At 50.0% G+C, this 16,339-nt stretch overlaps 1 protein-coding gene across 1 annotated transcript in view; it reads left to right on the forward strand.

The window, feature by feature from the left end:
- The window catches only part of LOC141157483 (NUAK family SNF1-like kinase 1), a 46,622-nt gene that overhangs the window by 19,148 nt on the left and 11,135 nt on the right, over positions 1-16,339 (forward strand). The window contains exon 4 of the mRNA XM_073644829.1: positions 15,561-15,626. Within this exon, the coding sequence (XP_073500930.1) occupies positions 15,561-15,626 (66 nt within the window). The remainder of the gene's footprint in view (positions 1-15,560; positions 15,627-16,339) is intronic.

Raw genomic sequence — 16,339 nt, forward strand, 5'->3', positions numbered from 1 at the left:
ATTTGTATATCAGTCAGGAAGAAGTCAGGACCACGCCCACTTAGCTAAAAGGACTATATTTTAGCCAGGAAAAGGAGGATCATATCTCAGGGACAGAGAGGCGCAGAAACAAAAGAAAAATAGCCCCGGATTCCGGAGAACAGCGGCATTTACACCTGGGGGGAATATTAAATTTTTATGGCAGGTGAGAGATCCCCTTTAAGGGAACAGTTAACATTTATAAACACCCAGCTTTTGTTTAAAAGCAAAAAAACTTCACAAAATTCCCTATAGGTGCTCATACTGTTCTTTTTAATAGATCATAGCATTTTGATACATTATTTGACAAGTGACCATGGTGGCCAATCAATTTTGTTATTGACGGCATGTCCATGCAGAAAGTCGTGGTGAAAGGAGGATACATAGTAGGTCATTGCTACTGATTATTAAACCAAGGAACCAGGTAACTGTCAGCATTAAGAGAAAGGGGGGGGGGGGCAATAGAAAGGTAAATATGGTGTGTTACAAATACAAATAATTTATAAGTCTTAAGAATGATCCCTTTAATTATACCTTATACGGTATATAAAAGACGCTGATTGTGCTTTCTTCAGATGTTTGCGGCTCTGGTCATTTATACCAAAGACCTGAGTTAGGACTTTCTAAAAATATATATGACGCGCCCCCTGGGCCCGTGTTGTTTGGGGAATTACCCGGAGCCGGATCAGATGGGGGGGGGTTGTAGTCTCCGAGTGGCGGTGACCCGGTCCGTGCCCAGGGTGTCAAGCTCAGTGTGTGGCAGTCCTTATAGATGTTACTAGATGTTCTTTTATGTCGACTACGCCACCCGTTGAATTGCGGTCAATACGGCCGCCGCTGCAGCAGGGTCCGCTGAGGCTGGTGATGTGTGTGCAGCTCAGGTAGTATAACCCCCAACGGGAGGGGTATAGCCTCAGGGGGTCAGGTGTAGAGGATGGTGGTTGTGGAGGTGCAGTGAGGATGGTAATGAGACTCAGAGTCGGGCTGTGCAGTTCAGGGTTTTTACTTACTGCTGTTGTTCTGGTCACTCCGGCCTTGAGTGACCACCCGAGCCGTGCTGCGTCCACCAGGTCCTGGACTCGGCCAACCCCCAGGTGATTCTGGAGCGTGGTCCTGAGCTCCCTTTCTGACTTGTCCTTCTCTCTGGCCTTCCCCACCAGGGATCCACCTAAGTCCGGCTCCCTCGGGCCTCTTGTTGGTAAACCCTTGTCTCTGGGTTCCCTGACCCTATTCTTGGTTTGCCTTCCGGGTGGATTTAGTGGGTGGTCGTGGCAGATCCTGCCCACGACCTCCGGTCTCTGGCTAAGGATTAATGCCCTCCACCAGCTTGGGATCCGGTACCCTTGTGCCAACTCTTCACCCTCTGATCTAATCTTGGGTTCTTGGAGTTCTCTCTTCTCCCCCTCTGGGTCCTTCTTTCTCCTCTCTCTCTCTGGGCCTTGGAGCTGCTCTTCTCCTCTGCTCTCTTCCTCTGACTCACTCTACCAAAGACTGACAGACTGACTAAACCTCTACAAAAGACCCTGTTCTAAGATGGTTCCCACCTTATATACTCCCTCTATGTGTGAGCTCAGGTGACCAGCACCCAATGAGCTCCTAGCACTACCCAGACTGCTCCCCCTATCTGCCCCTACACTACTGGGATGTTCCACCCCCCTCCCACTCCAGCCAGGGACAGACACTGTCGTACCTGCACATTTCTCTAGTGGGAGTACCATTGATCTGTCCCCCGGAAATGGGATGTATGTAGTGCATGCAGCCTACTGAGCTCAGTTCCACACTCCATCCTTACCCGGGAGTGGAATACCACACCTCTGGCTTGAGGTGTAATACCCCTGTAGCAGCCGAATCCTCAGGGTGCTACATTCCCCCCTGGTAAATCACAGCACGTCCTCGGGCTGTTAAAGATAAAAACATCCAAAACATACAATTATTTTTCTTAAACATCAACATATAAACATATAAAACATCATATATATATCAGCAATAAAACGTTTTCATAAATAACATTCTTGTAAACATTCCTGTCTCTGGTTCCTCCGGTCACGGTGCAACTTGTGACCGGGTAAAGTGCGACAGTCTCTTGAAGAAAAATGGTTTTCCCATAAAACCAGTAGGGGGCGCTTTAGGAAGCGCAACTATATACAAAGGGGATATGGCCGCTCTCAGTCCTCGGCCAGGTATTAGGAACTAGGGACACACGGGCATCAGTTCACACTTTGTCCCAACGGGGAACATATTTTAAATAAGTAACAGTTCTTGGTACCCCGACGGGCAACTTTATACAGTCTCTCTCTACCGTACTTCAACGACGGCGTCCTCCTGCTCTTTCTTGTTGGTTGGTTTCAGTTTCAGACCCGTCCGGGTCCTCTTGCTCCTCCTCACACCGCAGCTCCTCCTCCGTCAGGCGATGCACATGGAGGGCGTAGGGTCCTTTGGCACACTTGTGCCGGGTGAAGGTGACCTCGTCCCCTACATACAGGTCACGACCTCTGTGTCCCTCCGGCAGATGGCTTTCTACGTCTCTGCGGGTCACAAAGACGTCGCCGGGGGTATGATGGTCTCTAATGAAGCCCCACCCATGCTGCATGTTGAATTTTATCACAGTCCCGGTGGAAGGGGGACCATGAGCTGCACGGGGATTCCTCCTGGTCCGGCTCTTCTGCTCCGCGCTCCTTATCTGTGCTGGCTGTTCCCGGACCCGCCTCTCTCTCCGCTCCCTCTCGAAGACTTCGAGCTGCTGCCGGCAGCACTCTGCACGCTCCGCTGCGGCCGCCCGAGTCTCCTGAGTGAACCCCATGAGGTCTTCTCCGGTGGGGTCCCACTCAAACTGTGCCTCCTCCAGCGGGGGTGAGGTCCTCTTTACAGGCTTCGGAGCCGGAATCAGGGGCTCGCACATGGGCCTTGCTCTCTGGAGTTCCAGCTGAATGTACTCCTGGGGCCATATGAAGGGCTGCCCATCCGGGCACGTATGCTGGGCAAATAGATTTTCACCCAGGTGCGGCACTCTAGATGTTGAGGGCGCGTTGATGGTAGCGGCGCCCGGGTTGACCAGGCCTTGCGACCAGGCTTGGGGCACCCTAAAGGCAAAGGGCACCGTAAGAACGGCGGCGCCCTGGGTTACTCGGCCCTGCGACCAGGCCGGTGGCTCCGCGGAGGTAGGGGGCGCTGTTGGAATTGCGGCGCCCGGAGGTACTAGACCTTGCGACCAGGCCGATGGTATTTCCTGCTTCGCCGCGCTCAGGGTTGAGGCGCGTGACGTCACAGGGGTCGCGGCCGCGGTTTCCGGTTGAGGCCTAGTCGGCGGCGGTGACGATGCAGCGACGGGCACGGCAGGGGGAACTTCGGGCTCTGCGACGGGGAGCTGGGGCAGGCACGCGGTTTCCCGGCTCGGGGTAGAGACGTCCCCTTTACCTGCCTCCATTTGTCCAGCTCCCTTCTCGGCGCCGTCTCCGGCCTTCACTCCTCCTGCACCATCCTCAGAGGCGGTCTGTCTCCTCGTCTCGGGTGGCGTGCTTCGCTGGCGGGTTCTTGCCTGCAGGGCCATCTCTCGGCTCCACTCCGTCAGCGTTTCTCGCTGCACCTGGGCCATCCTCCGTGCGAGGCGCTCCAGCTCGGTCTGCGCACACTCCCGGTCTCGGGGGAGCTGTGCCAGGATCTCCACCAGGCCTTCTGGGGTTGTCGCTTGCAGCAGGCTCCTGACCACTGGGTCGGTGCTGCCTGACTCTCCCTCCATCTCCGGGTAGGCTTTCTCTGGACTCCTCTCCAGACTTCTTGTCTCCGGGTGCGCTCTCTCCAGACTGCTCCAGGCGACACCCATCTTTGCTCTCTTGTTCTGTCTCCGCCCACATTGAGGGTGGTCCCGGGGCAACTTTGTGATTGTCAGTTCCAGGGGCAGTTCTCTCACGCTGATGGACACTTCCAGCATCACAGTCTCTGTTGGTGGGCGCGGTTTCCGCTTTTGGCGCCATTCTTCGACCTGGCCCACGATGGGAGGTGGCCTCTTGCCACCCTCTGGCACGCCCATAATGGCGTCCGCTCTTCCAAGGCGGGAAATCTTTGGAAATGGCGGGAATCGTCTCCCAGTGGCGGGAAACTCCATGGATGGCGGGAAAAAGCTGCAAATGGCGGACAACCGGCGGGAAACGACCTGTGATGGGGTCCGTTGGCGGGGACCCTCCGGAACCGGCGGGAGACTTCTTTTTAAGGTAACGGTGAACTTTTCTTCAGGCACGCAGTACCCGGTTGTTGCGGGCACGAGATCCTGCCGACTACGCCAAAGTTGACGCGCCCCCTGGGCCCGTGTTGTTTGGGGAATTACCCGGAGCCGGATCAGATGGGGGGGGTTGTAGTCTCCGAGTGGCGGTGACCCGGTCCGTGCCCAGGGTGTCAAGCTCAGTGTGTGGCAGTCCTTATAGATGTTACTAGATGTTCTTTTATGTCGACTACGCCACCCGTTGAATTGCGGTCAATACGGCCGCCGCTGCAGCAGGGTCCGCTGAGGCTGGTGATGTGTGTGCAGCTCAGGTAGTATAACCCCCAACGGGAGGGGTATAGCCTCAGGGGGTCAGGTGTAGAGGATGGTGGTTGTGGAGGTGCAGTGAGGATGGTAATGAGACTCAGAGTCGGGCTGTGCAGTTCAGGGTTTTTACTTACTGCTGTTGTTCTGGTCACTCCGGCCTTGAGTGACCACCCGAGCCGTGCTGCGTCCACCAGGTCCTGGACTCGGCCAACCCCCAGGTGATTCTGGAGCGTGGTCCTGAGCTCCCTTTCTGACTTGTCCTTCTCTCTGGCCTTCCCCACCAGGGATCCACCTAAGTCCGGCTCCCTCGGGCCTCTTGTTGGTAAACCCTTGTCTCTGGGTTCCCTGACCCTATTCTTGGTTTGCCTTCCGGGTGGATTTAGTGGGTGGTCGTGGCAGATCCTGCCCACGACCTCCGGTCTCTGGCTAAGGATTAATGCCCTCCACCAGCTTGGGATCCGGTACCCTTGTGCCAACTCTTCACCCTCTGATCTAATCTTGGGTTCTTGGAGTTCTCTCTTCTCCCCCTCTGGGTCCTTCTTTCTCCTCTCTCTCTCTCTGGGCCTTGGAGCTGCTCTTCTCCTCTGCTCTCTTCCTCTGACTCACTCTACCAAAGACTGACAGACTGACTAAACCTCTACAAAAGACCCTGTTCTAAGATGGTTCCCACCTTATATACTCCCTCTATGTGTGAGCTCAGGTGACCAGCACCCAATGAGCTCCTAGCACTACCCAGACTGCTCCCCCTATCTGCCCCTACACTACTGGGATGTTCCACCCCCCTCCCACTCCAGCCAGGGACAGACACTGTCGTACCTGCACATTTCTCTAGTGGGAGTACCATTGATCTGTCCCCCGGAAATGGGATGTATGTAGTGCATGCAGCCTACTGAGCTCAGTTCCACACTCCATCCTTACCTGGGAGTGGAATACCACACCTCTGGCTTGAGGTGTAATACCCCTGTAGCAGCCGAGTCCTCAGGGTGCTACATATACATTTTCTTAATGATTTCACTTTTTATAGCTTTTGCTATTTTTGTAGTTCTGCTGAATCGTTAGTTGAATCATCTCTCCTGACTCCCATCACTACGTGCGGCAGGACTCTATACTTTGTAATAGTTCTGTCATAATTTATATGAGTCCTGGTGAGCTTGTGCCTATAGTTCGAAGCCAATCTGCACAGTCTGAGCTGCAATGTAAAGCATGGTGGAGGGGCAGAGCAGTAGTGATCTCAGACTCCTAACAGACAAGGTCATACCTTGTTGTCCATTGTATCAGCAATGACTTATTAAGCTCCGCTACATTTATTATCTCTTATGTTTAGATCCGGAACTTTTTCTATTTTGGAGCTGAATTTTTTTCACCATTCTGGTTCCCCATCGCGCCCCTCCCTGCTCCCGTCTCCCGCAGTCTAAAGAAACATTACTTTAGTTTATGTGTTTTATCTCCAGAGAAATGCTCTTAATTTCGGCTTCCTCTCCTTTCAATCAGGACATTATTACTGCTGGCGGTGACCGCTGGAAATAATAAAATGTCTGACACTGATCATAAATCGTCCGACACCGATTATAACCCACTATGGAACAGGCGCACGTAATAAAAGGAACAAATCAATGTTCACGTTTACAGCATAAGAAAATATTCACAGGATAACTGTCTGATCGCCTGGAGTCCGACCGTTGGGCCCCCAACAATCTGGGGACCTGGAGTCCTGCATTTCAACTAAGCAATGTTCACGCTGGCACCGCCTCATCGCTCCAGTCATTGTCTATGGGATTAGCGGAGAGTCACTCCCACCGATCCTAAGAATGGGGTCCAATCATTGTCTATGGGAATAGCGGAGAGTCACTCCCACCGATCCTAAGAATGGGGTCCAATCATTGTGTTTATGGAATAGCGGAGAGTCACTCCCACCGATCCTAAGAATGAGGTCCAGTCATTGTCTATGGGAATAGCGGAGAGTCACTCCCACCGATCCTAAGAATGGGGTCCAATCATTGTCTATGGGAATAGCGGAGAGTCACTCCCACAGATCCTAAGAATGGGGCCCAATCATTGTCTATGGGAATAGCGGAGAGTCACTCCCACCGATCCTAAGAATGGGGTCCAATCATTGTCTATGGGAATAGCGGAGAGTCACTCCCACAGATCCTAAGAATGGGGTCCAATCATTGTCTATGGGAATAGCGGAGAGTCACTCCCACCGATCCTAAGAATGGGGTCCAATCATTGTCTATGGGAATAGCGGAGAGTCACTCCCACCGATCCTAAGAATGAGGTCCAATCATTGTCTATGGGAATAGCGGAGAGTCACTCCCACCGATCCTAAGAATGGGGTCCAATCATTGTCTATGGGAATAGCGGAGAGTCACTCCCACCGATCCTAAGAATGGGGTCCAATCATTGTCTATGGGAATAGCGGAGAGTCACTCCCACAGATCCTAAGAATGAGGTCCAATCATTGTCTATGGGAATAGCGGAGAGTCACTTCCACAGATCCTAAGAATGGGGTCCAATCATTGTCTATGGGAATAGCGGAGAGTCACTCCCACAGATCCTAAGAATGGGGTCCAATCATTGTCTATGGGAATAGCGGAGAGTCACTCCCACCGATCCTAAGAATGGGGTCCAATCATTGTCTATGGGAATAGCGGAGAGTCACTCCCACAGATCCTAAGAATGAGGTCCAATCATTGTCTATGGGAATAGCGGAGAGTCACTCCCACAGATCCTAAGAATGGGGTCCAATCATTGTCTATGGGAATACCGGAGAGTCAATCCCACAGATCCTAAGAATGAGGTCCAATCATTGTCTATGAGAATAGCGGAGAGTCACTCCCACAGATCCTAAGAATGAGGTCCAATCATTGTCTATGGGAATAGCGGAGAGTCACTCCCACAGATCCTAAGAATGGGGTCCAATCATTGTCTATGGGAATAGCGGAGAGTCACTCCCACCGATCCTAAGAATGAGGTCCAATCATTGTCTATGGGAATAGCGGAGAGTCACTCCCACCGATCCTAAGAATGGGGTCCAATCATTGTCTATGGGAATAGCGGAGAGTCACTCCCACAGATCCTAAGAATGGGGCCCAATCATTGTCTATGGGAATAGCGGAGAGTCACTCCCACCGATCCTAAGAATGGGGTCCAATCATTGTCTATGGGAATAGCGGAGAGTCACTCCCACAGATCCTAAGAATGGGGTCCAATCATTGTCTATGGGAATAGCGGAGAGTCACTCCCACCGATCCTAAGAATGGGGTCCAATCATTGTCTATGGGAATAGCGGAGAGTCACTCCCACCGATCCTAAGAATGAGGTCCAATCATTGTCTATGGGAATAGCGGAGAGTCACTCCCACCGATCCTAAGAATGGGGTCCAATCATTGTCTATGGGAATAGCGGAGAGTCACTCCCACCGATCCTAAGAATGGGGTCCAATCATTGTCTATGGGAATAGCGGAGAGTCACTCCCACAGATCCTAAGAATGAGGTCCAATCATTGTCTATGGGAATAGCGGAGAGTCACTCCCACCGATCCTAAGAATGGGGTCCAATCATTGTCTATGGGAATAGCGGAGAGTCACTCCCACAGATCCTAAGAATAAGGTCCAATCATTGTCTATGGGAATAGCGGAGAGTCACTCCCACAGATCCTAAGAATGAGGTCCAATCATTGTCTATGGGATTAGCGGAGAGTCACTCCCACTGATCCTAAGAATGGGGTCCAATCATTGTGTTTATGGAATAGCGGAGAGTCACTCCCACCGATCCTAAGAATGAGGTCCAATCATTGTCTATGGGAATAGCGGAGAGTCACTCCCACCGATCCTAAGAATGGGGTCCAATCATTGTCTATGGGAATAGCGGAGAGTCACTCCCACTGATCCTAAGAATGGGGTCCAATCATTGTCTATGGGAATAGCGGAGAGTCACTCCCACAGATCCTAAGAATGAGGTCCAATCATTATCTATGGGAATAGCGGAGAGTCACTCCCACAGATCCTAAGAATGGGGTCCAATCATTGTCTATGGGAATACCGGAGAGTCAATCCCACAGATCCTAAGAATGAGGTCCAATCATTGTCTATGGGAATAGCGGAGAGTCACTCCCACAGATCCTAAGAATGAGGTCCAATCATTGTCTATGGGAATAGCGGAGAGTCACTCCCACAGATCCTAAGAATGGGGTCCAATCATTGTCTATGGGAATAGCGGAGAGTCACTCCCACCGATCCTAAGAATGAGGTCCAATCATTGTCTATGGGAATAGCAGAGAGTCACTCCCACCGATCCTAAGAATGGGGTCCAATCATTGTCTATGGGAATAGCGGAGAGTCACTCCCACCGATCCTAAGAATGGGGTCCAATCATTGTCTATGGGAATAGCAGAGAGTCACTCCCACAGATCCTAAGAATGAGGTCCAATCATTGTCTATGGGAATAGCGGAGAGTCACTCCCACAGATCCTAAGAATGAGGTCCAATCATTGTCTATGGGAATAGCGGAGAGTCACTCCCACAGATCCTAAGAATGGGGTCCAATCATTGTCTATGGGAATAGCGGAGAGTCACTCCCACCGATCCTAAGAATGAGGTCCAATCATTGTCTATGGGAATAGCGGAGAGTCACTCCCACCGATCCTAAGAATGGGGTCCAATCATTGTCTATGGGAATAGCGGAGAGTCACTCCCACCGATCCTAAGAATGGGGTCCAATCATTGTCTATGGGATTAGCGGAGAGTCACTCCCACAGATCCTAAGAATGGGGCCCAATCATTGTCTATGGGAATAGCGGAGAGTCACTCCCACAGATCCTAAGAATGGGGCCCAATCATTGTCTATGGGAATAGCGGAGAGTCACTCCCACAGATCCTAAGAATGGGGCCCAATCATTGTCTATGAGAATAGCGGAGAGTCACTCCCACAGATCCTAAGAATGGGGCCCAATCATTGTCTATGGGAATAGCGGAGAGTCACTCCCACAGATCCTAAGAATGGGGTCAAATCATTGTCTATGGGAGTAGCGGAGAGTCACTCCCACCGATCCTAAGAATGGGGTCCAATCATTGTCTATGGAATTAGCGGAGAGTCACTCCCACAGATCCTAAGAATGAGGTCCAATCATTGTCTATGGGAATAGCGGAGAGTCACTCCCACTGATCCTAAGAATGGGGTCCAATCATTGTCTATGGGAATAGCGTAGAGTCACTGCCACCGATCCTAAGAATGAGGTCCAATCATTGTGTTTATGGAATAGCGGAGAGTCACTCCCACCGATCCTAAGAATGGGGTCCAATCATTGTCTATGGGAATAGTGGAGAGTCACTCCCACCGATCCTAAGAATGGGGTCCAATCATTGTCTATGGGAATAGCGGAGAGTCACTCCCACCGATCCTAAGAATGGGGCCCAATCATTGTCTATGGGAATAGCGGAGAGTCACTCCCACAGATCCTAAGAATGGGGCCCAATCATTGTCTATGGGAATAGCGGAGAGTCACTCCCACATATCCTAAGAATGGGGCCCAATCATTGTCTATGGGAATAGCGGAGAGACACTCCCACAGATCCTAAGAATGGGGCCCAATCATTGTCTATGGGAATAGCGGAGAGTCACTCCCACAGATCCTAAGAATGGGGCCCAATCATTGTCTATGGGAATAGCGGAGAGTCACTCCCACAGATCCTAAGAATGGGGCCCAATCATTGTCTATGGGAATAGCGGAGAGTCACTCCCACAGATCCTAAGAATGGGGCCCAATCATTGTCTAAGGGAATAGCGGAGAGTCACTCCCACAGATCCTAAGAATGGGGTCCAATCATTGTCTATGGGAATAGCGGAGAGTCACTCCCACCGATCCTAAGAATGGGGTCCAATCATTGTCTATGGGATTAGCGGAGAGTCACTCCCACAGATCCTAAGAATGAGGTCCAATCATTGTCTATGGGAATAGCGGAGAGTCACTCCCACCGATCCTAAGAATGGGGTCCAATCATTGTCTATGGGAATAGCGTAGAGTCACTGCCACCGATCCTAAGAATGAGGTCCAATCATTGTGTTTATGGAATAGCGGACAGTCACTCCCACCGATCCTAAGAATGGGTTCCAATCATTGTGTTTATGGAATAGCGGAGAGTCACTCCCACCGATCCTAAGAATGGGGTCCAATCATTGTCTATGGGATTAGCGGAGAGTCACTCCCACAGATCCTAAGAATGGGGCCCAATTTATTGTCTATGGGAATAGCGGAGAGTCACTCCCACAGATCCTAAGAATGGGGCCCAATCATTGTCTATGGGAATAGCGGAGAGTCACTCCCACAGATCCTAAGAATAGGGCACAATCATTGTCTATGGGAATTGTGGAGAGTCACTCCCACCGATCCTAAGAATGGGGTCCAATCATTGTCTATGGAATTAGAGGAGAGTCACTCCCACAGATCCTAAGAATGAGGTCCAATCATTGTCTATGGGAATAGCGGAGAGTCACTCCCACCGATCCTAAGAATGGGGTCCAATCATTGTCTATGGGAATAGCGTAGAGTCACTCCCACCGATCCTAAGAATGAGGTCCAATCATTGTGTTTATGGAATAGCGGAGAGTCACTCCCACCGATCCTAAGAATGGGGTCCAATCATTGTCTATGGGAACAGCGGAGAGTCACTCCCACCGATTCTAAGAATGGGGTCCAATCATTGTCTATGGAAATAGCGGAGAGTCACTCCCACCGATCCTAAGAATGAGGCCCAATCATTGTCTATGGGAATAGCGGAGAGTCACTCCCACAGATCCTAAGAATGGGGCCCAATCATTGTCTATGGGAATAGCGGAGAGTCACTCCCACAGATCCTAAGAATGGGGCCCAATCATTGTCTATGAGAATAACGGAGAGTCACTCCCACAGATCCTAAGAATGGGGCCCAATCATTGTCTATGGGAATAGCGGAGAGTCACTCCCACAGATCCTAAGAATGGGGCCCAATCATTGTCTATGGGAATAGCGGAGAGTCACTCCCATAGATCCTAAGAATGGGGTCCAATCATTGTCTATGGGAATAGTGGAGAGTCACTCCCACCGATCCTAAGAATGGGGTCCCATCATTGTCTATGGGAATAGCGTAGAGTCACTCCCACCGATCCTAAGAATGAGGTCCAATCATTGTGTTTATGGAATAGCGGAGAGTCACTCCCACCGATCCTAAGAATGGGGTCCAATCATTGTCTATGGGAACAGCGGAGAGTCACTCCCACCGATTCTAAGAATGGGGTCCAATCATTGTCTATGGAAATAGCGGAGAGTCACTCCCACCGATCCTAAGAATGAGGCCCAATCATTGTCTATGGGAATAGCGGAGAGTCACTCCCACAGATCCTAAGAATGGGGCCCAATCATTGTCTATGGGAATAGCGGAGAGTCACTCCCACAGATCCTAAGAATGGGGCCCAATCATTGTCTATGGGAATAGCGGAGAGTCACTCCCACAGATCCTAAGAATGGGGCCCAATCATTGTCTATGGGAATAGCGGAGAGTCACTCCCACAGATCCTAAGAATGGGGCCCAATCATTGTCTATGGGAATAGCGGAGAGTCACTCCCACAGATCCTAAGAATGGGGCCAATCATTGTCTATGGGAATGGCGGAGAGTCACTCCCACAGATCCTAAGAATGGGGCCCAATCATTGTCTATGGGAATAGCGGAGAGTCACTCCCACCAATCCTAAGAATGTGGTCCAATCATTGTCTATGGGATTAGCGGAGAGTCACTCCCACAGATCCTAAGAATGAGGTCCAATCATTGTCTATGGGAATAGCGGAGAGTCACTCCCACCGATCCTAAGAATGGGGTCCAATCATTGTCTATGGAAATAGCGGAGAGTCACTCCCACCGATCCTAAGAATGGGGTCCAATCATTGTGTTTATGGAATAGCGTAGAGTCACTCCCACCGATCCTAAGAATGGGGTCCAATCATTGTCTATGGGAATAGCGGAGAGTCACTCCCACAGATCCTAAGAATGGGGCCCAATCATTGTCTATGGGAATAGCGGAGAGTCACTCCCACAGATCCTAAGAATGGGGCCCAATCATTGTCTATGGGAATGGCAGAGAGTCACTCCCACAGATCCTAAGAATGGGTTTCAATCATTGTCTATGGGAATAGCGGAGAGTCACTCCCACCAATCCTAAGAATGGGGTCCAATCATTGTCTATGGGAATAGCGTAGAGTCACTGCCACCGATCCTAAGAATGAGGTCCAATCATTGTGTTTATGGAATAGCGGAGAGTCACTCCCACCGATCCTAAGAATGGGGTCCAATCATTGTCTATGGAAATAGCGGAGAGTCACTCCCACCGATCCTAAGAATGGGGTCCAATCATTGTGTTTATGGAATAGCGTAGAGTCACTCCCACCGATCCTAAGAATGGGGTCCAATCATTGTCTATGGGATTAGCGGAGAGTCACTCCCACAGATCCTAAGAATGGTGCCCAATCATTGTCTATTGGAATAGCGGAGAGTCACTCCCACAGATCCTAAGAATGGGGCCCAATCATTGTCTATGGGAATAGCGGAGAGTCACTCCCACAGATCCTAAGAATGGGGCTCAATCATTGTCTATGGGAATAGCGGAGAGTCACTCCCACAGATCCTAAGAATGGGGCCCAATCATTGTCTATGGGAATAGCGGAGAGTCACTCCCACAGATCCTAAGAATGGGGTCCAATCATTGTCTATGGGAATAGCGGAGAGTCACTCCCACCGATCCTAAGAATGGGGTCCCATCATTGTCTATGGGATTAGCGGAGAGTCACTCCCACAGATCCTAAGAATGAGGTCCAATCATTGTCTATGGGAATAGCGGAGAGTCACTCCCACCGAACCTAAGAATGGGGTCCAATCATTGTCTATGGGAATAGCGTAGAGTCACTGCCACCGATCCTAAGAATGAGGTCCAATCATTGTGTTTATGGAATAGCGGAGAGTCACTCCCACCGAACCTAAGAATGGGGTCCAATCATTGTCTATGGAAATAGCGGAGAGTCACTCCCATCGATCCTAAGAATGGGGTCCAATCATTGTGTTTATGGAATAGCGGAGAGTCACTCCCACCGATCCTAAGAATGGGGTCCAATCATTGTCTATGGAAATAGCGGAGAGTCACTCCCACAGATCCTAAGAATGGGGTCCAATCGTTGTCTATTGGAATAGCAGAGAGTCACTCCCACCGATCCTAAGAATGGGGTCCAATCATTGTCTATGGGAATAGCGGAGACTCACTCCCACAGATCCTAAGAATGGGGTCCAATCATTGTCAATAGGAATAGCGTAGAGTCACTGCCACCGATCCTAAGAATGAGGTCCAATCATTGTGTTTACGGAATAGAGGAGAGTCACTCCCACCGATCCTAAGAATGGGGTCCAATCATTGTCTATGGAAATAGCGGAGGGTCACTCCCACCATTCCTAAGAATGGGGTCCAGTCATTGTGTTTATGGAATAGCGGAGAGTCATTTCCTTTATCCTGAGAACAGGGCTCTGAAGACCCAGTTTGAATGGAGTTATGGTCACCACCACTTCAATCATTTACCGTGGAACTGTCACACTCTCCCATCCCAAGAACATGGCTCTGACGTCCATTTATTGTCTATGGGAGTGACAGAGAGTCCCTTCTATCCATCAACAGAACAAGACTCTGGAGACCCTAGTCGAATAAAGTGCTGGTTGCACATGCACACCAACTCTTCATTCATTGACTATGGGACTGATGGAGAGTTAGCCCCACAGATCTGGAGAATGCGGCTCTGAAGTTTATTTATCAGCCATGGAAATGACAGAGAGTCACTCCCACTGACCCCGAATACCAGGCTCTGAAGACCTTATTAGAATGAAGTGATGGTCGCGCATGCGCACCCTCAACATGATCATTGACTGTGGGACTGAGCAAGAGTCAGTCTCACCGAATCGAAGAACGCAGCTCTGAAGCTTATTCGTTGTCTATGGGAGTGACAGAGTCATTCCCAATATCCAAAGAGCAAGGAGTGATCACTACCGCCCTGTTGCTTCACTGTGGGACTGATGAAGAATCACTCCCTCGCCCTTGGCCGATCGAAAGGGAGTTGGATTCAGATCCCGAACCCAGACCAGGAACGCAAACAATCCCGGAGAAGCCAGTGGGAGACCCGGGGAGAGTTCACTTTTTAATCATTCCCACTGACTCCAAGAATACAGCTCTGAAGTCCATTGTCTATGGGACTGACAGAAGGTCATTCCCACTACCTTGAGAATAGGGCTTGGGAGAACATATTAGAATGATGGTTAATGATCATTAGAGTGAAGGTGGCGCATACTCACCAGTGGTCGATTTCTTGATTGTGGGACTTCCAGAATCAAAAACAATGATCCCAAGAATGGGGCTCTAAAGATCATTCATTGTCTATGGGAGTTACAGGAGGTCACTGTCACCTATTCTGAGAACGGGACTCTGGTGTCCCCCATTAGAATTGAGCAATGGCCGCTCATGAGCACCCACGCTGCATCCCTTTCTATAGGACTGATTCCCACAGACAATACATGACCAGCGCTCCATTCACTGTAGAGTCCTGCTTTCCAGTTTGTTATGGGTCCCAGCGATCAGATCGATAAGTCGTTGCGGTGAGCCAACCCCTTTAATCTTTTCTTTCAATCACCTCTGCTGTGGGATTTTTTTTCCAGGCACATTTTACACTTACAAATGTTTTATGTATTTACAGACTTTTTCTACAAGTAAAAAAACATGGCTGATTTCTTCCAAAACAGCGCCACCCCTGTCCACAGGTTGTCTTTTGGTATTTCAACTCAAGAACTGAACAGCCATACTGGAGACAACCTATGGACAAAGTATGACCTTGTTTCTGGAATAAATTGACCTTTTAATAGTCTAGAAAATATTTGTTAATTCAGCACCGATCACTTGATGGCAACTATCTGTACCTGAAAATTTTACTAATTCTTTATTTTCTATCCTCATTTTCAGAATGGAATTGTGCACAGAGACATCAAGCTGGAGAACATCCTCCTCGATGAAAACCTGAACGTAAAGGTAAGAAGAGGAAACAGAAAACATTTTTGATAAACTAAATCCATGAGAACCAGGACACGTAAATGTGCCGCACCGGACACTTCCCAATCGGCACTGATCTGATGGATGGCACCCAACGTTCCTACACACTGATATGACTCCGGTGTATAGAACTGAATCACTAGGGAATGAGCCAGGGACCGGAGACTTTTTTTTTGGGAGGGTCAGTGTTCTTTATAGCATTGTAGGTGGCATAGCAAGTATCAAAATTGGTCCCCATTGTGGTGCCAAATTTTGCCACCCAGGACGAAAAGACCTAATGTGGGTTTTTATTCCCTTTATGACCATGACACCAATTCTCTACCCCACGTTTTCCAAAAATGCTGGTAGGAGTATGGTTTCTCACCACTTATAGATAGAGATGAGCAAAACAATTCATACAATCCTGGTCCGGTGTCCACTTTTGTACTCGGAGCCAATTGGACTTGAGCAGTGCAAACTTCCTTGTCCGGCACTCAAATGCCGATGTCTTGGGTCTCGTTTGCAATTACTAGAGCCCCGCGACGTCATGGTGCTGTGCTAGACCTTGTCACTAAAGCCCCCGTCTCACATAGCGAGATCGCTAGCAAGATCGCTGCTGTGTCACGGTTTTGGTGACGCAACAGCGATCTCACCAGCGATGTCGCTATGTGTGACACTTTGCAGCGATCAGGCCCCTGCTGTGAGGTCGCTGA

This window comes from Phyllobates terribilis, unplaced genomic scaffold (assembly GCF_046119375.1).
Source record: "Phyllobates terribilis strain yellow unplaced genomic scaffold, ASM4611937v1 Scaffold_8__6_contigs__length_399053987, whole genome shotgun sequence".
NCBI classification, from domain to species: domain Eukaryota; kingdom Metazoa; phylum Chordata; class Amphibia; order Anura; family Dendrobatidae; genus Phyllobates; species Phyllobates terribilis.